Raw genomic sequence first — 26,597 nt, forward strand, 5'->3', positions numbered from 1 at the left:
TATTATTTCAGCATTTTATTAGGTCTCAAATAGAAAAACAGTGACTTCAAGGAGAACTTGTATTTGTACAGGCCAAAGAGACTTCACATGTTTGTGTTATTTTTTTTTTAGAGAAATAAAATATTAAACAATAACAGAATATATTAGTTTCAGTGACTTTTTTCATTCTGGCAGGATTTTCTTCCAATTTTAGGATTCACGTTTTAAAAGTACAAAAGCGCCCATAATCGCCAAAACCGCATACTGTAAGAAAAAAAATACATAAACTGTTACACCTAGAAACAATGTGCCAATTTAAACAAACATAGAACAAAGGAACATGGTACATCCACATGGTAAATCTAACTCCGCAAAACACTATGGGAAAGGACTAGGAGACAAGGGGAACTGATTGTGGGATAAGTGTAGCCAATAAAAAAGGAAACTGTGAGGACATATATTAACTGTTTTAGTATATATTAAAGGGCACCTGTCATGCCAAAACTACTTTTGCTCTATTCAAAGAGCTTCAAAATTCATCCATACACTGTGCTAGTGGTTTTGTTAACAAATGTATAGAATGGAAGAAAAACACTTTCAAAAAGTTTTCCCCCCACCTGTCAATCATTTCTTCAGAATAGACTGGATGAGGCCTTTCTGATTTACGCCATAGCAACAACAGCGCACGTGCAATGGATGCTATGGTACTTCCCTAGCTGGAGCTGCTAGCGCTGGTTTGGAGTACAGGAACAGAGTGACTGACGTTCATTCACAGGCTTGTTTGCAACAAAGCCAGCACGTCTGTGTCCTGGAGGGGGTTTTCCCTGCTTGGGGAAGCCTCCCAAGCAGGGAAAATCAGTGAAGAGACAGGGCGCAGCGCAAGTGGATTGGAGGTGGGTGTTACAGAAATGTAACACCCACCTCTGTAATGAGATCGAGGCAGTGGAGCGGATGGTCAGGATAGTGGTGACAGGTTCCCAAAAGCTGCATTGTAACATTGTCGTGATCATACACTATAGTTTAAAATGTTAAGGATTTCTATTCCATTCTTCTGCCTATCTTGATGACATCAATGGTGAAAAGAAAATATGCAAGGAATACTTCCCCTCCCATATCAGGCTTCTACCAGTGTTCTAAACAGAGCAACTGCTGTCAGTACAGTAGAATACTATGATATAACAGACACACATATATACGCTTCTTCCTTATCACACAGTATCCATTTGCACACTATTTACTGTACCAAATTGTCTAACAGTGGCAGTCATTCTGTATATATTGATTATTTGCTTTAAAATCATCTCCAGAATATTTAAATTTGAAAAATAGAGATACAATGTAATGCAAACATTTACAGGATTATTCGCTGAGTGCTTCAAAGCTGAAATGTTAACTTGCCTGTAAGATAATTGTCTTTGATTTTAAGTATAATAGTTTCCATCCCAGGAACCTTATCCAGTAGCCAAGTAAGAACACATAGATATTAAACATATGTTTTGCAATCTTACCTTAAATTTTGGATAATCATTCATCACAATAGTAACCATCCCAACATACGGCAAAAATCTAAAGTAAAGAAAGCAGAGAATATGTGTAAGCATGAGTGTGTAAACACTAATACACCTGTGCATTACATGAATTGTAAGTAATCTGCTACGGTGTTCAGGAATTTAAAGTTTCAAAATATCAGCACAATGTGCAATACTACATAGAAGTAAACACAGTTCCAGTGTAAAAAGACAGTCACAGACAGAAGTGGTATGATCCCAGCATTGCCTCGAACTCTGTTCAGAAAGACCAGGCACAGTAGAGAAAAACATTCATTTGACAGCATTACATGAGCACACATTGTAATAAAGGGGATATGGAGGAGGCATTTGTGTCCTAAATGTTAATGTTCTCATTCTCTTTGAGAATACAAGTAGTGAAGTTATGTAGCATTTGTTGTTCTCACACCAATGCTATAAATAATTCAACCCATAAAGATACATTAGCTTTAATTGTATGATGTTTTATTTCCTTTTTTTTTTTTATGGCTAGTGCCGGACCTTTAAGTTAAACTTTTAAAAAAAATTATTATTTTGTTTTACCTAGAATTCCCTTCCATGGGCATTTACCTTCAGGATTTTCCAGGCTGGTGCTGGAATTGTACTATATGTATATTATTAAGTCTCTAAGTATTGAAAAATCTCATCAGTTAATGCTATTTGCACTGTTTTAGATTTCGTAATAATTGCTCGCTGAGGCCTTTTTTTTTTTTATCCATCGTACCCAAGTCTTTGGAAACGTTTAATCTTCTGGTTATTCACATTATTTTCAAATTCAATTCATGGTGCAAGGAACTAAGTGCTTATGGTGCCAATTAAAAGGAATTTTTAAAATGTATATTATCTGGAAAATATATATTGAAAGCACGTTACCTGAAATTTATAGCTCAGTTTAATGATACCCAAGTATCAATTACAATGAATTAACTCAACACAATGTTTACCGTAATCATGGTATCAGAGAGTAAGGTCTGTCTGTAACGTCCCTAAGTTTTAATAAAATGAATTTGCTGCTCAAGAATAAGACTACATGCTTTACATGTGCATGCTACCTAGCTTTCTATTTTTATTACACTGTCTAAAGAGGTTTGAGCTACACGATTATTGTTTTCGACTGAATCTAAGAAATACGCCTGAAGAAATAAAAGCACAGAAAGACAATTATCTCCAGTGTGTTTGTCTTAGGTTCCTAGCCTTGGGAACATCATGTAAACTGTAGCACAAGGTTCTTAAAAGCTTTTAATGTTTCCTCATAGGTCATTTCAGCTCTTATTCACTTCTTATTGTCTGTCTTTTGCCCATTACCTAAAATTGTCTTTCCAAAACTCTTCAATTACTTGGTCAACCATGATTAATACACTACAATTTGAAGGAAGTTTTCATTATCAGCTCTACGGAGAGAACGGAGGTCTTGACAAAAAAATAACCATGGTATGTTTTACTTTATGTGCTTGTAGCCATTTCCCTTGAACATACCACTCATGGGAAACAGTTCCATAAACCATGCAAGACAGTCTCTATATTCTAGGACTTACGGGGTACAAAAACAATGTAAAAATTAGGTAACTTGCCTATTCTAAAATTGTCTTGCTGCTGGAAGTCTGTGCATTTAAAGCAACACCTGCCATAAGTCTATTCTCATACTGAGGATATTCTACCCAACCTGCATTATTTTAATTACATCTCATGACAGAATAGCAATATTGACATGTAGATGCACACTAAACTGGAGCAGGGAATGTAGATCTGTTTCACCAGAAGCTCAGATCTCCCAGGTATCCTTGCTATGTTTAGTGAGTGAGGATGGGAGCTGTTATAACTGCACTACATATTATTATGCCATTTGAAACTAGGGTTAATATAGTAAAAACAGTTTTGAGGTGACAGTCCTTTAATAATAATGTAAATGAACCTTTGAATTGTCCTTAAAGTCCAACTGGTGTGCATGTATTCACTAAATACTGAGTTGTAGTAAACTGAAAACCAAATTGCATTGAACTTCTTATGTTACATCTGCTTGCTGTTATTATTAATATTATTATATAGGTTTATTGGTTATTTATTAGTAGAATAATGTTCACTGAAGACTAAGTGTGGCGTTTTTTTTTTTTTTTTAAATGACAGTGGCAGGAGATGAATCACTTGGGAGCCATTAACAGTTTAAATGACATGCTTTTGTGAAAAAAATGAGTTGGGCGTACAAACAGAGGATAGACATAGGTCTTCGGCAGAGCGTAGGGGCCAGTACCGTAGCCGCATCAGGCGTTAAGTAGGGGCCAAAGTTAAGTTGGAAAGGTACTGAGGATAAGCACACACCACAGATATTGCACAATTCATTAAATAAACTATGGCTATAATACATGAGGGGAAATAGAGGGACGAAAAAATGATTGCAACCTGACAATGTCGCTTTAAAGAGTATTGTAAGCTGGGGAAAAAATCATTAAAATAAACACATTAAAAAAACCGAAAACATTAAAAAAATAAAGATAGTTTAGAAAAATCAAAATATTTCTGATAATATAAGCAGAGGCAGAAAGCGAATCCCTCCAATACTAGTCTTCTATTTCAGTTGTATTGCTCATTTTATCTGATTTCAGATGTTAGCATCTACAAGAGCTTAACATAACTTTTACAGAATGTGAAAGGTAGTTTGTAATGTTTCATCATCAAAATGTTATCTTTTTGCAGTTATATTTTCAGAATTAATCTTTCAAAAAAATTCTGCTAATTACCCCTTATCTGGCCGTGTGACCATGCTGACTACTCCCATAACCATTTGTAATCAGATTTGCAGTTGGATGCATCAACAAAAGGATGCTGTGCAAACCAGCACTTGTGCCATTACATTGCACAATACCTTGATACTATGGTAGTGAGACATCAGGAGGACTGTCTGATTACTATATATAATCTTATTTCCTGCTTGAAAGTTTTTGGTTAAGCAGTACTCAAATTTTCACCCAAAATGTGGTAAAATTCCCCCCAAATCTCCAAATAACATTTATTGCAAAATTATATGAGCAAGTACCTTAGTGGTATGAAAGGTGTTAGACAGCTCTTCTCTTAATTTGGTGGTGGGTTCTCCTAGTTTGCCAATTTTTGTGTTTTGGAATTTTGCAATAAACTCTGTGACGGTAGTCACCATCACTGGGAAGGTAAGACAGACACTTTATGTAGGTCCCTAGATAACTCTCGTGTTTTGGTCACCCTGTACCCATTACAGGTGCAGGGTGTGTATAATGTATTTGTTTGTTGTTAGTTATTTTCTTCCCCCTTCTCCTGTCCTATTGTTTTCCCAGCAGGGTGTTGTCCCATGGTTCCAGGGACATGTCCATACCAGTTTAAAATGTCTGCCATGCCACTACTTTAAAACTCCCATGTGCCCTTCACATAGGGAAATGGTACGCGGCAGAGATGCCCGCTCTCCCCTCTACTATTTGTATTGTCGCTGGAACCCCTTCTGCAAGCTATCCGCGAATACCAAGACATTCAGAGTTACAGTAGGGGGAAAACAGTTTCTGGTCTCTGCATACGCAGATGATGTCCTACTATCAATTACCAACCTCGTAGACTCTATGGCAGCACTCCAGCACGGACGATGTATGGAACTATATCAGGCTATAAGGCAAATATGAATAAATCTAGCGCCTTCCCCTTGGGTCTGTCGGCAGCAGACACGGAACTCATACAAACCACCTATAGCATCCAGATGGCACATCGCTCTATGAAACACCTAGGGCAGGGGTAGGCAACCTTCGACACCCCAGATGTTGTGGACTACATCCCCCATAATGCTCTTAAATCCATAATGCTGGCAAAGCATCATGAGAGGTGTAGTCCAAAACATCTGGAGTGCCGAAGCCTTCTATGCCTGACCTAGGGACTCAATTAACAGCTGACCCCATTAAATTGTACGAAATTAACTATGGGCCTTTATTGAAAACTCTGATTAGAGATATGGAAAACTGCATGGTAAACCGATATCTTGGATCAGCCGTGTTCATTTTGCAAAGATGAACATATTGCCACGTATTTTATTCCTCTTCCAGGCTCTCCCGGTGGCGATAAAAAAAAAAAAAAAAAAAGATTTGGCGCCACAACAAAACGCTATAGGGTCGTTCATTTGGCAGAACAAGAGACAACTAATACGAGGGGAGGACTGGGTCTACCACATCTTTACCACTATTATCTGGCTGCACAGCTTACTCAGATAGTGATGTGGCATGTACCGGTGGATGTCAGGAAATGGGTAGATTTAGAAACTTTAATGACGGGGGCAGATCTTCCCCAATACTACATTTGGGTTCCTAGAGAAAGAAGAGTTATTTTGCGGTCCACTTGCCCAGTCATACTCAACTCCCTCAGAATTTGGGATGCAACAGTTTATACATTTGGTTTATCTTCATCCCCTTCCCCAATCACCCCTCTACTAAGAAACTGGGCGTTAACTTCCGGGTATTTCAGCCCGAGATTTGAAAAAATATAGAAAAGGCAGGACTCCAGAGATTCTGTCATCTCTATGCAGGTGGGTCAGATAATAACCTTTGACACGCTGAAATTACGCACTAGACTTACTCCGTCTGATTTTTTTTTTTTTCTTTTTTAGGTATTTACAGATTAGAGACTTTGCAAAGCAGACATACATCAAAGAGGCAGCACACAAAAACATGACCTTTTATGAGAGGCTGTGTCTGAATGAAACTCCCCAGAGAGGTCTGATAGCTTTACTATATGCTTACCTGTGTATGGAAATCAAGGAATGGGGACAGATGACTTACATTACACAGTGGGAGGCGGACTTAGGGGAGGTACTGGAAGGTATTGACTGGCAGGCTATTTGGGAAGCGGCAGCTTCCTCCTCCATATGGTTCACGTTGCAAGACCAATGTTTTAATACCATGTTTCGCTGGTATACTACCCCGGTAAAACTTTATCGCATGAAACAGACCCCAACCGATTTGTGCTGGAGGGGTTGCGGCCTCAAAGGCACGTTCCTTACAAATGTGCTGGGACTGTCCCCAGATTCGACCACTCTAGACCAAGGTAGAAGATGTCTTAGAAAACCTCTTTCACAGGAGGCCGGACCTGACCCCATGGGTGTGCCTCCTGAATAGACCTCTAGACAAGTGGACTAGAGAGGAACAAAATTTGCTTCAGAAGGTCACCTTAGCAGCCAGATGGGCTATTGCCCAGAGTTGGCTACAGCCCACTGTTCCTTCCATCTCTCAAGTCCTTGAAAAAATTAAGGAAAATTGTTTGATGGATAAACTGACAGCGCAGGTGAGAAACACTGTACTTAAGTTTTAGAAAATATGGGAATCCTGGAACACAAGTGACTTTATTGACTGAACTAGAATGATGTTAGGAGAGTTGTGGGGAGCAGAGTTGACACTTTGGCTGGTGCGACCTGTACCTCCCTGCCTCCCCCCTCTCCCTTTCCCCAGCAGGTGACCACTAATTACTATACTATCCTTTCCTTTTTAACCTTCATCGCTTTGTCTTACTATCAGTTCTTTTACTGATAATTTCTGTCCCTGGCTAGATCTATGGAACCATAAGTATATGTTTCTCAGTACCTACTCAAGAATGCAGTACATGCGTAATACCTGGGTTGTGCGCATTTCACGCATTCCCCCCAAAGTACGGATTCTCCTTTTGTCAGAGCCAAGGGACCCTTCATGTCTCTCTTCTCTCTCTACTATTTATAAATAAGTTAACAAAATTTTTGTATTTGATAAGTGCACAGTTAACAAAGTGAATGACACCGCTTATGTCGTGGATTAAAAGAATACTGTTAAGTTGCTTACTTTGGATGAGACGCTACACATGATGTTATGTATCGTTACCTTCTTATTATTGTCCCATCTGAACAGTGAAAGTATGTATTCTGTATCACTTTGTTATGCTAATTCTTGACCAAAAATAAAGAATTGAAAAAAACCCACAAAACTCCTCAGCCCTTGTTATTGTCTGTTCATTGTAAACATAGTACTGCATTCACACTAATGTAAGTAGGCTTTGTAGTGTAATTGGTTACTATCACAAGTCCATACTGCTATTGGTTGACTTGGGGTCACTGTGCTGTTTGAGAGGGGGTTACGGTGGAGGACCTGGATGGGAATTGTTTGTATCATTGTAACCCTTTTTAATATAAATGAGGCTGTGGGGGTATAAATAGATGTGCTGTTTTCAATAAAGCAGAGTTTTTGTTCTACCCTACACTATATCTCATCTAGTTTTTGGGGAACATCTATAATAACTGAAGAGCGACTTTCTTCTATCTACAGACATAGGTACGGAGCTCCACACATCTGTGTGTGTGTTTTAAGCTTCACCAAGTTTGGTAAAAGGGCAATATCACTTTAATGCAGTATTCTTTAATGAGACAGAACTTTTAACAGCGGTACTCAGCCGGAGTACTGGAGCTCCATTACAAACGCTACTATTTAATATCTTACTTCTTGCTTTATTTGTATACAAATTTTCCTTCTTTTGCAGAATATTTTTAGTCTGCCAACTCTTACAATTTCATAAAAATGTAGCTCCTTAAACTCTTACAAGTCATGTGTGATCAAGTTCCTTACAAATTCCTAATAAGTACAAGTTATGCACCCCAGGTTTCCAAAAACTTAGCAATATTTCATTTGTAACAGTTTCAATAAAGACAGCTCAGTAGTTAGCAGTAATTATTAGCAGTAATTATTGCAAAGCTCATAAAAAAACAAAGAAAAACCTGTTAACATACAAAACACATACTCTTACCCACGTGCTCTTCCTACTACATCCTTCTTTTCAAGCCAATTCTGGCCTTCCTTATACAAGCCTCGATCATCCACTTCATTGTTATCTCCTTTAGTCAAAAATTTTATATCGCCATTTTCTCTAAAAGATAAGGGCAAAAAAATTAATAATTATGAAATTACATTAAATATAAAAAAATATAAAATAACAGACCCAATTTCTATTTTAAGAGATTTTCAGACTAAATAAACTAGTATTAGTCAACTTTAAGCTGATTGCAATCTACCTATTCACACCCTTGGGTATTTGGGTAAACCGCAGTGTATTTTGCCGTGGTTTGCCCACGTCCCCATGGTTATGAATAGCTAAATTGTGACAGATGCTTAAGGTTCAGAGCCTCTGCTGGCAGCAATTAAAGCAGCCACATCCACTGATAAACGCTGGCATTGTTTTCAGTAATAGCCCCAGGATTGATATTATTATTTGGTATACTGCCTATATTACCACTGATTTGTGTTTTACTAGTGTGCATTGATAAATGATCCATAATTTATGTGAGATTAGCTATTTAGATGCTTAACTGTATAATTAATGGTATATATCAATCTATCAGTATGTCTAAATGGTGCACTTAAAATCAATATTAAAGGGACACTATAGTCACTAGACCGACTACAACTAATTTCTTTGCTGCCTAGTAACCCATCTAGCGGCAGTCACTGAGACATTCACCAGATGTGCTTCCTATCTCAGTACTGCACAACTTCATTCAGAGTCTCATTGCTCTGCATTAAGGCGCTGAACATTCCGCATACAGATGCATTGATTCAATGCATCTCTGTGAGTGTTCATTTAAGCTATGGTAAGGTGTAGTGTTCATTTAAGCTATGGTATGGTGTAATTGGTGTAATTATGTAATCAACATATAGTATTCGTACGTGCCGTACCTTAGTGGTTGCTTGCTCTGAAATATTGCAAAATATGATGATTGTATCTGTGCAGACAGGCAACCTTGGTAAGCTGTGTGATAGATATGCACTTTTTTTTGCATAGGATCTGCCCTTTGGGAATCATAAAGAGTAAATACCATGTGGGAAGAACAGTCTACTGGAATGGGCTGATGACTAATGCTTATAGGGGTGGGAATGTGAATCTAGAAATGGGGGGGGGGGAGCACCCATTCAGACACAATGCACAATGCATTCATACACAATGACCCTCTACATATATGCACACTGATCATGCTTACACTTCACCTCATTCACACATGCATAAGTGGATCACACACACACACACACACACATTTTACAAAACAGCAGACCACAACTAATATCTAGGCACCTCTGCCATCAATCAATTTATCTATACTTTTCAGGAGATTTTCAGATTTAAGTTGGCTGTAAACTTTAAAGAGATTTAGCAAAAATAATGAATTTAAAAAAATGTATTTTTTGCAGTGCAGAAAAGCTACCCATAATTCATAGTAGCACACAGGTTCAATTGACCAATTTACTTAACTTCCTAAAGGTTAATTTATTTCTGTATTGTGGGATTTTGCGGTTAGCAGTGTGGGAGTAACTTGCAGTCAAAATGCATTGGCTTAATTATAGTTGCTATATCTCAACTGGTGATATAAATATAAAATCAAAACTCCAGATTAATTATTACTATATATGTATAGGCCATAACGAAAAGTATGGGCTTAATACTTTGTAAGTGCTTTACTTTGCAATCAACAGACCATCAGGGGTGCCCAAAATGTAGAACTACAACTCCCATGACCCATGCCATTGGAATGGCAAAACGTAATGGAAGCTGTAGTTTTAATATCTGGGGATCTACCTTTTGGGCACCATTGATTTATATTATATATCAAGTATAGAGGTATTCAACACTAGGTGCCATGGTTTGACAAAATATGATAAATGATAGGATAAAGGTATTACTTTTCATGAACTTTGATTACTCTGTGCACTATCGGAATATCCCTGCCCTCCACTTTAAACACCACTATTTCTCCAGCTCGGATTGGATCTTCATGGAAGTTTGTAAGGAACAGTAGATCTCCCCTGTGGAATGCTGGCTCCATGCTGCCACTGTGTGAAAAACAAAAGATTGTGGTTTAATACGTTTACTGAAAGATATATTATCCACTGTAAAATATACAGTTAATTTGGTGCTTTATTCACTGAAGGTCTGGAACTTTAATGAATATATACAACTTTTTGAACGTTACAAAGATAATTAGAAATGTATGCATTTCTATATATACTTTGGTATTTACGTGGTGTGAATAGAGGCATAAACAGTGACATTTCCAAAATAAAAATATATTTTAGTATTTTTTTTTTTACTTACTTCATGGGTACTTGTCTCATTTGCAGTGAGCTACATCAATACAAATCACTGATGAAGTAAGTAAGAGTTATCAATGGTTGTACATCGCACAATGGGATGGTAGAAAGTGACAATGTGCAGAAGGATTGGTGGGACATGTAGATACAGGGATTAGAAATGTTATGTGATAGAGATGAGGAAAACCCTGGAGGGTAGTTGAGAGGTTTCAAAACTGCCAGGAATGTAGGAAAACTGAATCTTGGACAAGGATGAGGGAATAATGGTTGCTATTACCAGGGTAGACCTGATGATGTCACAGATGACATCTTCACAATCTGCTAAGCATTAGTGGTGCCAGTGCTATACACTCTATGTATGCAGTATGTTTCTTCAGTAATGCTGTAATCACAAAGTGCACATTATTATACTCGGTTTTCCCAGTCTAAAGCTGAATCAGATCCTCAAAATACTGGTCACACACTTATGTTTCCAGGACAAAAAACAGATTTTCCATGCATTGAACAAATACACACTGATATAAGTAACATCATCAATGGATTTTGAAACGCGTCAGTGTTCATTTAAAAATAAAAGAAAGAACACAAGACCCTTCAACGCTTAAAAGTTGGTCTACAGAAATCCACCGGGCACCTGACAAGAAAGTGTCTGCTACATTGTAATAGTAGGTAAATGATAAAGTTTGTGACAGTTATACATAGCCCCTACAGTGAGATATACTTTTTATCATGTCAACTAGAAAATGAAGATCTACTTATTATGAAAAGAAGAAGCGGCAACTAGAGTTATTCATTATTTTATTTTTTATTCATGGCTCCTATTCTATATATTGTTATTATTATTATTGGCATTCATATAGCGACAACATATTCTGCAGCACTCTGCAATATTATAAAAGTGGGAAAATTAACAATAGATGAGACCTACATAATTAATTTAATAAAACTACACATGTATTTGGCAGTTGCATTTTGAAAAGGCATCAATGGAACTGTGTATACAAATGGTTGTAATTTTGTGATTATCCTTTAATACAACAGAATTGATTCAGGAGTTGAGATCTCTGTTAATCGCAAAAGGAAATCAACACATGATTCAAATATATTCTTATTTTCAGAGTGACAATTCCACTTCAACTAGATTTCAAAAACTAATTTCAAATGAAATGGAGCATCACTGAAGGAGACTTAGCAGCTGAGTGCTTGTCTTTCAGCTAACCATCTGTGAACGGGTCAGGTGGAAAAATCTCACATATCTTACATAATATATTTCATTTTTTTTACATATCTAAGTGCACTTTAAAAATAGCATTGATTGCCTTACAATAAGCAAAAGGGAATCATAATAACTAAACCCAAATCATTAGAACTTTGTGAATATACATGTTGGGATTTGTCTTTAGTTTCGCTAGTTGTATGAAAATTAAACAAAAACAGTTTTTATTTATTGTCATAATTGGAAAAAAAATATCATACTAACTTATAAGTGTCTCTATACCTACAGCAGACATAGACTATTTTTAAACATATAAAAACAGCAATAATTTAGTATGAGTTGTTTTATGTTAATACAAATCATATGCTACTAGTAGTGTAATAGTATTTTATTAGTGCCACTAGTGAAGACAAAGGAAAGAGCCACTGGAGGTGCTTCCAATGAAATAGCAGAGTAAAATTCTGCTATTTAAATCAGATGGTCTCAGAGAGACCATGTGATTGGTGAAGTGCGGCATTTTGCCATAAATGCACTCTAGCCTTTAAATGGGAAAGCATTGGATTGGCTGAGATGATAAATTACAGGTAGGGGCCCGTAACCTTAACGGCCACCAGGACCCTGTGGAGTTAGGAATATACATTTGATTTAAAGTGCTCATGGTGCCTGGAGTCTGCATGTGCAATGTTTAGCTATAAAATGCTGCATATACGGAATTTGTAATTCCATCAGAGTGAAGAGCTAGTCCGGAACAAGAGTTCCGGGATGGATAATGTCAGTTCTGTGCATATGCTTATGAATTCAGAGTTGCAACCAGTGGCTGAGAGAAGTCTTAGCCAATGAATAGCTGGCTGGATAGGCTTTCAGTTTCCGCAGAAGCCGGATGAGCATTACTGGCCACTGGAGTACCTGATTTGCTCCATTCCTGGAAAATAGGCCAGTGTACTCCTGGAATTATAACTTCTAGAACAGGCTGCAGTGGTTATGATGTTTGAAATAGCCCATAGAGTTGGGGCAAAATTGCTCTTAGCCTTAAAGGGACACTACAGGCACTGTAACTGCTTCCTCTCATTGAAGTGCTTAGTGTGTCTGGAGTCCACAAGCACTGTGCTTCCATTCAAATTCAGACATTTTTTAATGAAGAGTCCCCAGCAGCCCATCCCCTCTAAGGAAGGATTAGCTTAAAGGAACACTATAGTCACCTAAATTACTTTAGCTAAATAAAGCAGTTTTAGTGTATAGATCATTCCCCTGCAATTTCACTGCTCAATTCACTGTCATTTAGGAGTTAAATCACTTTGTTTCTGTTTATGCAGCCCTAGCCACACCTCCCCTGGCTATGATTGACAGAGCCTGCATGAAAAAAAAAACTGGTTTCACTTTCAAACAGATGTAATTTACCTTAAATAATTGTATCTCAATCTCTAAATTGAACTTTAATCACAAACAGGAGGCTCTTACAGGGTCTAGCAAGCTATTAACATAGCAGGGGATAAGAAAATCTTAATTAAACAGAACTTGCAATAAGGAAAGCCTAAATAGGGAAGTGTTTATGGAAGGCTGTGCAAGTCACATGCAGGGAGGTGTGACTAGGGTTCATAAACAAAGGGATTTAACTCCTAAATGGCAGAGGATTGAGCACTGAGGCTGCAGGGGCATGTTCTATACACCAAAACGGCTTCATTAAGCTAAAGTTGTTCAGGTGACTATAGTGTCCCTTTAACCCCTTAAGGACCAAACTTCTGGAATAAAAGGGAATCATGACATGTCACACATGTCATGTGTCCTTAAGGGGTTAAGCAGCAATGGGTGGCAGTGATTGGCTAAAAGTGTCAGATGACCACTTTCAACCTATCACAGTGCCCATTGCTAGTATGAATCAGTATGGCTGGAAGGAAGGGTTTAATCACAGCCTTAGCCATACCTGCAGTAAACGTTTGCTGGAAAGGTACCCTAGTTCATTGTTAAACTGATCAGAAATGGAGGGATGGCTCAATTTGACTCCAAGCACTATAACCAATTCAGTGAGATAAAATGTTTATAGTGCCTACAGTGTTCCTAAACATTTAAGATGTTGCCAACCAGTTTAGTTGTTAAAGGAAACAATAACACATTTCAACATATATCAACAAACTTTAATAAAACAAACAAAAAAACACAATACTAAACTAACAAGTTATATTTTAAAACAAAAACAGGGAATATGGGAACTCTGACAACAGGCAAAGCTCATAAAACTCAAAAGCTTGGCTTTTGGTTAGTCTATTTTTTTTTTTAATTACTCACTTATGCCATTAAAGAGGGAACTTATACCATTTGCATATCAGACAGATCTTATAATTTAGGGAGACCCTAACTAAATGCAATGACGCAAAAGCAGACAATATCAGAATGGCACAAGTAGGCAATATCCATTTTGAGACCTGGGCAGATATTAACTAAAAGGCAAGCTATTGAGTTTTCTGAAGCTTTTGCCCATTCTCAGAGTTCTCATTTTATATGTTTACATGCTTTTGAAAGCAGATTTAGTTTGGACAAAATAAAAAAACAAAAAATCAAACCACAAACCTGAAATCATATACACATTTAAATTGCAGAGTAAAGAATCATAACAATACTAAGATACTGTTTTACTCCTACCTTAACACCACGACGATCGGACTCTCACTTCCAGTCACCACTATTAGGCCTTTCCATATCATGAGAGCCGATGATACTATCATGGCAAAGTTCAGTACTTGATAGTACAACTGCAAGGAAACAATCCAGGAAAACCATTAGACTTGATAGCTACCGCATATATTTCCTATTGTGCAAATCAAAGAAACAAACAGTTTAGTCTATGTAAAGATATTGGTAAAGATTTTAGACCACAGTGTTTTAACTTACTTTCAAACAAGAGCTCATTTAGAAAAGTATGCACTTACAATATAGCACAGATATTACCTCGACTGCTCCAGAAGTTTATTTTTACAAATTATGTCTAATTGCTGGTCACTGACCATAACTGCATTATTTATTGGGGATTCCTATCAATAACATTGCATTTATAAATGCATATAGTGTAACTCTACATTCCCAAAAACTAATTGCCAGTAACATTTTGTATTGTTCATATTAAGGTTGCAGATATTATCTGTACAATTGTAATCAGTCACCAGTTAGCCAAGATGTCAGAGAGACATGCACAAACACTGCAAAATGTCTTCAGTATGGCATGTATAACTGATGTAAACATTACATTTTTATTTTAAAGGGACAGTATAGCTTTAGGACTACAAACATTAATCTAACTTGTACCTAGTTAGATTATTGTCGCCGCCTGCCCCCAATGAAGTACCGGTAAGTAAAAAAAAATTACTCCATCCCCGGTCTACATCGTGCCAATATTCATTATCTCAGCCAATCCAATGATTCCAATATGGAAGCATTGGGATGGTAATGCTCTCTATGATCAGCATTTGATTGAGAACAGAGTCTAACTCAGGGAAGTGTCTCTAGTGGAAGACAGCCACTACCCTATAACATTGCAATATCCACTAAACAGAAATGTTTTACATTGCAGGATTAAACCTAAAGGGCCACTGCACTAAGGTCACCCCATTGAGACGAAGTAGTCTGGATGACTTCAGTGGCCCGGATGACTTCAGTGGCCCTTTAATTGTTTTATTTTAGTTTCTGTTTTAGTACTATGACACTATATAAGACATTAACAGTGTGGTTTTCGTTTGCCATTTGGCTGGATGTATAGGAAGGAGCAGTATCTGTCAGAAATGCTGTGCCAGAAGGAAAGCAGGAGTCAGCCCACTCTCTGTATGTTCCTGGCTGGCAGTTCCATTCTTTAGTGCTTTCATCCAGTTTCCTCCTTCTTGGACCCTATGTGACCCACTCAATCCTTGTGTCATTTATTTTATCCAAAGGAATAAATGTCTTTATTGTGAACAGAGAAATTCAGTGTTTCTGGTTGTTGACAGTCAATGAGGGCTTAACCCCTTCAGGACCGGACTGTTTTTGCGATGTTTGTACGTTAAGGACCAGAGCTATTTTAACACTTTTGTGGTGTTTGTGTTTAGCTGTAATTTTCCGCTCTCTCATTTACTGTTCCCATACAAGTTATATATTGGTTTTTTCAGGACAAGAAGGGCTTTCTTTACATACCATTATTTGTATCATTTCATATCATTTACTTTAAAAAAAAAAAATAGTAAAATATGGTGAAAAAAAACCAAAAAAAACGTGTTTTTTGACTTCTACTTAAAAAATATTTTACTGATCTACAAAATCGAATGAAACAAACTGCTAAATAGATTAAACATTTTGTCCTTAGTTTAAAAACACCCAATGTTTACGTGTTTTTTTGCTTTTATTTGCAAGTTATAGGGCTATAAGTACAAGTAGGAAATTGCGGTTTCAAAATTTACATTTTTCAAATGTATCAATAGTGACATTGTAACACTGTTATGTCATAAATCTCCAAAAAACACCCCACATGTATATATTTTTCTTAAACTAGATAACCCAGGGTATTCATCTAAGAATATTTTGATACTTTCTATGCAGCCATTTTACCATAAACCTTTGTCAAACTTTGCATAGGTAGTTTATTTTTTTTATCTTTTTCACATAAATTGCAATTCAGGTATAAATTCACAGATTTTGTTAGGTGTCACTACCAAACAACACCCCAATATGTGTTCAGCAACATCTCCCGAGTACAGGGATACCCCCCATGTATAGGTGTATTGGGTTGCTTGGGGGCTAAAAGGCCACATTTTGCAGGTGCGCTTATCAGTTTCCCAGCTTGGAATTTTGACATGTAGTCAACCTGCATGCATGTCCTATTTGGGACATTTTTGAAGCCGGCCAATGTATTTTACCCCCATCAAACCATATATTTTTGAAAAGTAGACACCCTAGGGTATTTCACATGGTGGAATTTTTACACTTTCCATGCACTAATTCTACCACCAGGCTTTGTCAAACATTGAGTTAGTAATTTTTTTTCTGTTTTTTTCACACACATTGTACTTTAGGCATGAATTAACAGATCCTGTTATGTGTCACTGCCAAACAACACCCCAATATGTGTTCAGTAACATCTCCCGATTACAGGGATACCCCCCATGTATAGGTGTTTTGGGTTGTTTGGGGGCTAAAAGGCCACATTTTGCAGGTGCGCATATCAGTTTCCCAGCTCGGAATTTTGACATGTAGTCAACCTGCATGCATGTCCTATTTGGGACATTTTTGAAGCCGGCCAATGTATTTTACCCCCATCAAACCATATATTTTTGAAAAGTAGACACCCTAGGGTATTTCACATGGTGGAATTTTTACACTTTCCATGCACTAATTCTACCACCAGGCTTTGTCAAACATTGAGTTAGTAATTTTGTTTCTGTTTTTTTCACACACATTGTACTTTAGGCATGAATTAACAGATCCTGTTATGTGTCACTGCCAAACAACACCCCAATATGTGTTCAGCAAGATCTCCTGAATACAGTGATACCACCCATGCATAGGCTTGTCGGGTTCTTTGGGGGCTAAAAGGCCACGTTTGGCAGGTGCGCTTATCAGTTTCCCAACTTGGAATTTTGACATGTAATCAACCTGCGCCCATGTCCCATTTGAGCCAATGTATTTTACCCCCATCAAACCATATATTTTTGAAAAGTAGACAACCCAGGGCATTTTAAATGGTGGTATTTTAACACTTTTCATGCACTGAATTCTACCACCAGCCTTTGTCAAACTTTTGGATAGTAATCTTTTTTTGTTTCTTTGTCACACACATTGTACTTTAGGCATGAATTAACAGATCCTGTTATGTGTCACTGCCAAACACTGCCCAATATGTTCAGCAACATCTCTTGAGTACAGTGATACCCCCCATGTATATGGTTGCCGGGTTGTTTGGGGGCCAAAAGGCAACAATCAGAACTTGTACATGTCAGTTTTTCAACTTGATATATAGGTATGCTTGGTCTATCTTCAGTTTGACATATTTTTGTACCCCCCAGTTAATGTTACCATCATGCCAATATGTATAGTATATATTTTTATAAAGTAGACATCAAATGTTATAGAGGATGGGGTGTTTTGACTTCTTTCCCCCAACCATTTTGCCCCCCAAAGAAAGTGTAGTGGTATTTTCTTTATTCTGGTTTTTATGCACACGTCATCTGGTTTTGGACAGCTGGTTATGTGTTACTGCCAGAAAACTTGTTAGGCCAAATGTGCAGGTAGCAAATGTACATTTAGCAGCAATCTTTAAACTGACTCCTGCAAATAGAATCTAAATGGAGATTTGGGGGAAGGAAACTGACTAACAAAAAAATGTCTGCTTTCCAAAGAAACAGAAAATAAAATAAAAATTCAGGAACACTTCTTACAACTGTTCTGTGTGGTACAGCTTGAAACATGTTCCTACACAGAGTCCTGGTTTCGAAGGACAATCAGGACAGTGAAAAGGGGTGTCTGTCCTTTTCCCGTTTTTAAAACAGACCCGGCAACGTTTCTGGGGGGTTTTTTTTCTAGCAGTTGGCGGTAACTTAAAAATAAAATGTCTGGACTCAGCTTGCACCGTTGTTGGAACTTGTCCATCTCCATAAATTGTTAAAGAAATTATTTTCAATTGAAATTGGAGAAAGGTGATTTTCCCTGGATTATTTTTTTTAAAAAAGTAAAAATGGGTTGTGGGTTGCTATTTGCATCAGATATATAGCCACCTTTTTATACCATGCTTTGGTTTTTCGTAAAATGAGATACGGCTGCATCAGCTGATCAGCCAAATAAACACCACCCATGTACTTATTATACGCCCTGATGCAAACCGGTTTGGACTCTACTCTGCCCCGGACAGAGACGTCGGACATGCGTTCGTCATGGATGGTGGTGAGCATGTGGACATCCTTCCTGTCCCTAAATTTTAGTGCAAGCACCTCAGCTTTCCGAAGTGCTTTACATTCGCCTTTTTTTAATTTTGCATCTATGAGAGATCGTGGAAAGTCTTTGGAATTTTTTCTGGCAGTGCCGCAGGCCAGTGTCTGTAAAGCATAAAGTGTTTTAAATAGACGGACACTACTATAAAAATTATCCACATAAAGGTGGTAACCTTTATTAAACAAGGGGTTTAGTAGGTCCCATACAAGTTTCCCACTTGTCCCCAGGGAGTCAGGACAGTCAGGAGGGTCCAGTTGACCATCTTTCCCCTCATATACACGAAAGGCAAATGTGTATCCGCTTTCGCTCTCACACAGTTTGTACAGTTTAATGCCATACCTAGAGCGCTTTGAGGGGATGTATTGTCTGAACCCTAATCTCCCTTTGTATTTCATTAGAGATTCATCTATGGATAAATTTTGTTGGGGGGTATAAACATCCGAAAATTTGTCCTGAAAATGGTCTAGCAGTGGGCGTATTTTATAAAGCCTATCGTATTGGGGGTGATCTCTAGGGTGACAGAGGGTATTGTCACTGAAATGTAAAAATCTCAGCAGTAACTCGTATCTGGCTCTAGGCATGGTTTGGGAGAATACTGGACTCGACATTATTGGGTTGGTGCTCCAGTATGAGCGAATCGATGGCTTTTTTATAATCCCCATGAGCATTGTGAGAGCCCAGAATTTTTTAAGCTCTGGGACATCTGTGGGATGCCAGTCATGCTCCCTGGCTGTATAGCTACCTGGATTGTTGTCAATAAATTGGGTAGCATACAAGTTAGTCTGGGAAGCAATCTCCTCCCAGATGGTATCCCCTAAAAATAGTTCTACATACTGCATTGGGGAGAAGCCATCCACATTAACATTAATGCCTGCGTTAGCACTAAAAGGGGGGACGTTGGGCTCGGCTAACTGTGGAGGTACCCAGTCCTCCTCCACATTTGGCATAGCAGAGGAAGCACAGCTTCTTTCTTCAGCCGGCTCACACACAGATGACATGTCGTCTTGACTAGACATGTCAGAAAACTGACCTGGGTCAAAATCTGACGCAGTGTCAGTGGCGTCAGAGTCTGACGCTAAGAAGGCATATGCCTCCTGCAAGTTATACATACGCTGCATGTTTTACACACGACTAAAACAAATTACAAACACACAATTTTTTTTTTATACTTTTTTTTTTTTTTTTACTAAAACAGACTAAACAGCAATCCCTAAACTAACTCCTGTCACAAAAATCTAATGGAGATTTTGGGGAAGGAAACTGACTAACTACGACAGACTACGACAGACTACGACAGACTAAGACAAATATTTTTAAAACAAATTTAACCCTTTAAGGGCAAAAAAAAAAGACAGACAGTACAAATGCACTGCTGAAACAGATCTGGCAGGGAAGGGGTTAAAATGGATTTTTAATTCACTTTAGATACTCTGGAACACTCTGCTGCAACAAACTATCACGATCTCTGTCTCTCTCGCCTCACAAAACGCTACAGAGGAGAGAGGGGCAGAGATCACTGTCAAAGTGAGTGTTTGTAACACCCACTTTGACAGCAGCCAATTGTGAGCGATCGCGGATCGCTCACACACCGTAATTGGCTGTTACTATCTGCCTGGGATGTCTGGCAGATAGTTACAGCATTGTACTGGCAAGAGCGATCTTTGATCGCTTCCTGCAGCCCGTTTTCCGCTATGACGGTTCAGGACCGTCAGCGGTCCAAACGCACGTTTTACCGCTGACGGTCCTGAACCGTCCGCGGTCCTGAAAGGGTTAAGATCACTGCATGTTACTTAAAGGAGCACTATAGTGCCAGGAAAACCAACTCGTTTTCCTGGCACTATAGGGTCTTTAGGTCCCCCCTACACTCATGGCCACCATCCCGCTGGGCTGATGGGGGCTGAAGGGGTTAAACTCTTACCTTTCTCCAGCTCCGGGGAACTCTCCTCCCTCTCCCGAGGTCAGTTTTGAATGCGCATGCGCGGCAAGAGCCGTGCGCGCATTCAAATAGTCCATAGGAAAGCATTTCTCAATGCTTTCCTATAGACGTCAGTGTCTTCTCACTATGATGTCACTCAATTCAGACATTGGTACGCTGGCAATGAAATCAGTGACTGACATGATTTGCCCGGCTTGGAGATGCATCTCAAGCATGTAAAAGCAAAGAAGACGGAGCAGAGAAGCGCAGGCAGAGCAGAGGATGGCCTGGAGGTGGGTGTTACATGAAGCGTAACACCCACGAAGCTTGAAGATGGCAGCACTGGAACGGAGGAAAAGTGAGTAAATCTTTATATTTTACATTGAATAAACCAGGTATCTTTGTGATATATGGTGTATTCAATGTATATGGGAGGGATTTTAGATAAGTTAAATTTGCATGGCAGGTTTACTTTAACGGAATAATCTGTCGGTCTCTAGGGTAATCAGCATGAAGCACTCCAGCTGCACTGAAGTACCAGTCTCAGTATGCTCAGCAATCATCCTCTTAGAAACAGGCTGGCTGGCAACCACAGAAATTTAGTTCTACAACTACTCAACTTTACTCTATAGACCATGCTGTTCCAAAGCCATATCTGATTATACCATCTATCCCGATTATATTCAATCTCCATGTTTATTTTCTTATTTATAAATCTTGATTGCCAGTTTGAAAATAGAACACACACACTGACCGCATCATTCAGACAAAAGCAATAAACTGCACATTCTCAAAATGAAAATACATTTTCTACATATTCATATAAAAAAAAGCTCCATATCTGCTGAGTAAAGGGTTCAGTACTCTTTTAAATTGAGCAGTGAGACTGAATGGACATGATCTATACACCCAAAATGCTTCATTAAGTTAAGCTGTTTTGATGCCTATAGTATCTCTTTAAAGGGATTCTATAGTCTTAGGAATAAAAATCTGTATTCCTAACACTTTTCATTTATAAATTTGGGCTGCACTAGTAAGCCCCTATAACTAAGGTACGCTTTGTGGATGAATACTTTGGATTGCTATATTTTGCTTGCTGTTGGGGCTACAGCAGCCTATACACAATAACTGCACTAGGTTAAACTATTTTGCCTTTTGGTATTGTGGTATACCACACTCCTAGATCATAGTTTTGCTTTATTCCTAACACTATAGCGCCCTCTAGTCCCCCTGTGTCACAGCCCATTTTGGCATACAAAGGGGTTAAAAAAAACCTTTACTTTACTGGAGCACTTCGCCTACTCCAACATCATCTGAACGCGGGACCTAATGCGCGTGCGCCGCAAGCGCATTAGGCCCTCCCAAAGATAAGCATCAAATGATTTCCTATGGGGATTTTACTATGACGTTTACTATGACGTTCGTGTCAGTTAGGCAACCTAGAGTCCGGTAAGATCCCAGAAGCACCTCTAGTTGCTGTCTGGTAGACAGCTACTAGAGTCTGTTTTAGAACTGCAGTTTCTAAAAAATAAACTGTAATGTTTTACATTGCAGGACTAAGGAGGACAGGGACATTGCACCTAGACCACTTTCAAGAGATGAAGTGGTCTGGGTGCCTAAGTCGTAGTGTTAAGCAGCCAGCCATAAGTAAAGTAAGACTCTGATAAAGAATCTCTTGAACTGAGAGAAGTAACAAAAATAGAATAGAGCAATCATGAAACAGGCTGGTAAGAATTATGTGAACCATGTCATCTCTCCAGACAAACAAGCTGACAGACTGAGTAGAAGATAATAACAGCCCTGCCTATCCCACCTTGCTGTAGGTTTGGCTTGGCTGCAGTGAGAATTGTTACTGGGCCAGTGGGCCTGCACCTAAACCAAGAGTGCTTGGCTCAGCGTCAATGCAGACATTTACCCTACGATGTATCGTTAAAGTGGAACTGTCACTACAAGAAAAGTGACAGTTTCTGATTCTTTCCTCCCAGTAGATGCTATTTAACATTTACTAGAGTGAATAATGTAGTAATAAAACTAAATTGTCTCCTCTGCACTTCCCTGTTGTAATATCTTTGCTACTCATATAGATGCCTCGAGTGTGCTCATTCAGGTATCTGACGGAGACATGGCGTAGGCATTTATTATCCAACAGTGAGAGAAATTGTTAATGAGCGTGAGCATGATTGTTCTCATCCAATGAGCACGGTCTTGATTAACTCTGTAGATCTAGCGTATTCCCTCTGGACTCTTAGAGTGATCCAGGTATGTTGTATACTAAAATGGTTTGACTACTTACTGTGGAATGGCAGAAGTACACTCAATTACCCTCAATTAATATACATCTTGAATTCTGGAAGCGACAAGTCTTTTCATTATATACAGATGCCATTGAATTCATAATTATGCATATTGTTAGAAATATTTAGGAATAAAATGGAATCAATTGAAGCATTTTTATAGTAAAACAATCTAAAGGGGCAAAGAGAAGGTGCAGAGACAATAACACAACACTTTAACATTGTGTGCATTTCAATATACGTAAATACATAACTCACTGGAATCAAACCTGCTGAGGATACAGCAAAGTGGAATTATTTCACCCATAACATGCAGCATAGACATAGGCTTAAATGCAACATACAATGCTACCTCAGGCACCTACACTGCCGTGTAAATGGTATTCAATGTTACATAGGTACACTGAGAAGAAATAGGAGAAAACAATGCATTAAGAAGCAAATACTGATATCGCTTAACCCTCTGAGTACTTGTGAAATATGTAATGCATTCAATTTAATACAACACTTAGAGAAAAAAACATCAAATGTGCATGTGGAGCACCTAAAAACTAACATAAAATAAATTAATATTTATATTACCGTAATAATGCAAGTTTTCAAAATTATCTAAATTTCTCAATGAAAACAAACAAACATTTATCGGCGTCCAACATGTTTTACTAAGTGCTGTATTATATTGATTGCACTGTATATATGTGGTATTAAAAGAGTATCCACATACACTAATAGGTCACAACATTAACATCACCTGCCTAATATTGTGTAGGTCCCCCTCGTGCTGCCAAAACTGTGATGCATTGAGGCAAGGTCTCCACACGACCTCTGAACGTGTCCTGTGGTAAGTGGCACCAAAACAAAAGCAGCAGATCCTTAGAGCCCTGCAAGTATGCTAGATGTGGCCTCCATGGATCGGATTTGTTGTTCCAGCACATCCCACAGATGCTCAATCGGATGCCCAGACAACACACTGAACTCTTTGTCATGTTTCTAAAACCATTCCTGAACAGTTTTGCAGTTTGGCAGGGTGTTTCCCTGCTGAAAGAGGCCAATGCCATCAGGGAACACCATTGCCATGAAGGGGTGTACATGGTCTGCAACAATCTCTAGGTTGGTGGTACATGTCAAAATAACATCCACATGATTGCCAGGGCCCAAGGTTTCCCAGCAGAACATTGCTCAGAGCAAAACACTGCCTTCAAAAGGTGCTGGGAATTCTACAAACACTGAAAGCCCCTTTTCATGACAGGTGATTGATGAGCTGAGCAGAAGAACTCTCCTATGTCTCTTGATCTCCAGCACAGCAACTACAGAGCATGCACTTCTTGAGGAGTATGTGAATGTATAAAAACAAACATGTATGTATTCCTGACACTATAGTCCTGAAGTGGCTGTTTAGGTGTCCAGCCCCCTCCAATCTCAGTAAAAAAAAAAAAAAAAAAAAAAGAGTTTTTACTTACATTTTCTCCCACGCCGCACCAGTCTCACTGCGGCTGGCCCCGCATCCATGACTGAGATCAAGATTGATGATCTCAGCCCATTCAATGCTTTTCCATAGGAAAGCACTGGGAGGCTGCTGCGCCAATTAGAATCTTCTTGTAGAGATTAATTGAATCGATGCATCGCTATTAGGAACGTTCAGTGCCTCCATGCAGAGCATGGACACTGAACTAGGAAGCACCTTTAGTGACCGTCTGAGTGACTGTCACTAGAGTCGTTCCTAGGCGACAATGTAAACACTGCCATTTCTCTGAAAAGGCAGTGTTTACAGTGCTCAGCCTGCATGAACATACTATAGTCACCAGAACCATAACAATTACAGTAAGTTTTTACACGCATATAAGTGGTTTGTCAATATTACAGCAATACTTTTTTTGGCTAAACATACATTTTCTGATAACCAACTTGCAAATTTCAGGCCATAATAGTGGTGTTGAAAAAACCTCTAAGTATCAGCCCAGTTTGAGATTTTCTACAAAACTCCAAAAGTTGTCACCCCATCACAACTGCCAACTAATGAATAAGCCCTGGATAATATCCGCACACAAAATGATAAATTATTTATAATCATGAACACTATAAAACATCCCCTGTAAAGACCAATATATACAATGGTGTGCTGCAGTAATTATGGTACCCAAAGTTCTTTGGCTCACTACCACATACCTGTGTCCTCATAGCTTTTATGGTCTGGCCCCTCTGAGAGAAGTATTAAGTTAATCAGTTTGGGCCCTCCTTAAATCTTCACAAATGGATGTTTAATGGGGTGAAGTAAATTCATGGTTCCATGACCCCTGATTAACTTTTGAGGCCTATGCGACCACTTAGGATCACCTTATGGTTGATCCTGTGCTGGCCCCTGTTTACAGATACTGCTAAAAGTGGAACTTCCTAGTTCTGCATTAGTAATATTATTTCTGACGGTCATTGGATGGGATTCACAGGCAGAGGACGCTCTAGTGATGATGATGCTTGTAGTTCCCCTTTAAGAAAAGTTTTTCAGATGACACTAAAAGAGCAAATATACTACAAAAATGTCAAGCTCTTAAATAAAATGTTTAAATGCTACCTCACTGCAACAGTGCTGCAGAATATGTTAGCGCATTAGAAATAAACATTAACAATAAAACTAGTGATGTGAGTTTTTTGATAGAATGCCATATTGCCAACCAGCTGTCAAAGTAAGAGTATTAAAGATATGTTACCTCGGTATTATTAACATTATTGGGGTAAAGACTTTAAAATTGCATGTAAGGGAAACATTATAAGCCACACTGACAATTAAGACAATTATAGTCTTTGGTCTATGTTATTTTTACTATCTGATGTGTGCTTTTATCCATTATTTATCCCAATTTAAAAACGAATTAAAAACAGTATTTCATTCAGAAGCCTGTTATTGTCCTGTATAAAAAAGGAAATGTGTTTCAGCAAAAATAAAAGTTGCTGTTATATGAGAGAGAGAGAGAGAGAGAGAGAGAGAGAGAGAGAGAGAGAGAGAGAGAGAGAGAGAGAGAGAGAGAGAGAGAGAGAGAGAGAGAGAGAGTGTGTCTCTCAAAAAAAACCAAAAAAAAAAACCCACAAAACACTTGTCAGTTTTCTTGTGACTGACATAGCAAATACTATTGAACCTAAAATTATGGACAGGGGTGGCTTAGCTTTAATATCTGTCTTCAGCAGATGAGGACTACGTATCCCATGATGCCTTTTCATCAGAGGACTTGTAGTCCACACCAGCTGGAGTGCCAGCTGTGGCATTAAGGGGCTGCTGAATGGCATCCACACACTTAATATAAACCGGTATAGCAAGCTGGGGGATGAAGTAGCCCCCTCACCAGCCTAGGTTGCCCATATGGCTACCATTGATGGTGACACCCACCTGCCTCTTATTCATTCTCCTCAGATCCCCAAATACGTCCATGGTGGCTGTGACTATCCTCCCCGCTTTAGGGACCGGTTCATGGGGTGCAGGAAGACACAGGGAGCCCAGGACACGATGCCAGGGCTGGCAGGAGGGGAGGAGGCACCCGGGTGTTGCCAAGATACCCAGCCCTGCCCCCCTCCGGCTTCTCAGCTATTCCATGTGGTACGTGTTCATAGGCCGCT

The 26,597-nt window shown here is 38.7% G+C and overlaps 1 protein-coding gene across 1 annotated transcript; it reads right to left on the reverse strand.

Moving 5' to 3' along the window:
• SEC11C (SEC11 homolog C, signal peptidase complex subunit) lies at positions 1 to 26,597 on the reverse strand. The gene is made up of 6 exons (XM_063456834.1): positions 26,371 to 26,597; positions 14,478 to 14,587; positions 10,217 to 10,366; positions 8,292 to 8,411; positions 1,488 to 1,545; positions 1 to 243 (listed from the first exon to the last, which is right to left on the reverse strand). Exons 1-6 carry the CDS (start codon positions 26,410 to 26,412, stop codon positions 190 to 192), a joined length of 534 nt encoding a protein of 177 aa, XP_063312904.1. The 5' UTR covers positions 26,413 to 26,597; the 3' UTR covers positions 1 to 189.

The sequence above is a fragment of the Pelobates fuscus genome, chromosome 5, assembly GCF_036172605.1.
Source record: "Pelobates fuscus isolate aPelFus1 chromosome 5, aPelFus1.pri, whole genome shotgun sequence".
In the NCBI taxonomy this organism is placed as follows: domain Eukaryota; kingdom Metazoa; phylum Chordata; class Amphibia; order Anura; family Pelobatidae; genus Pelobates; species Pelobates fuscus.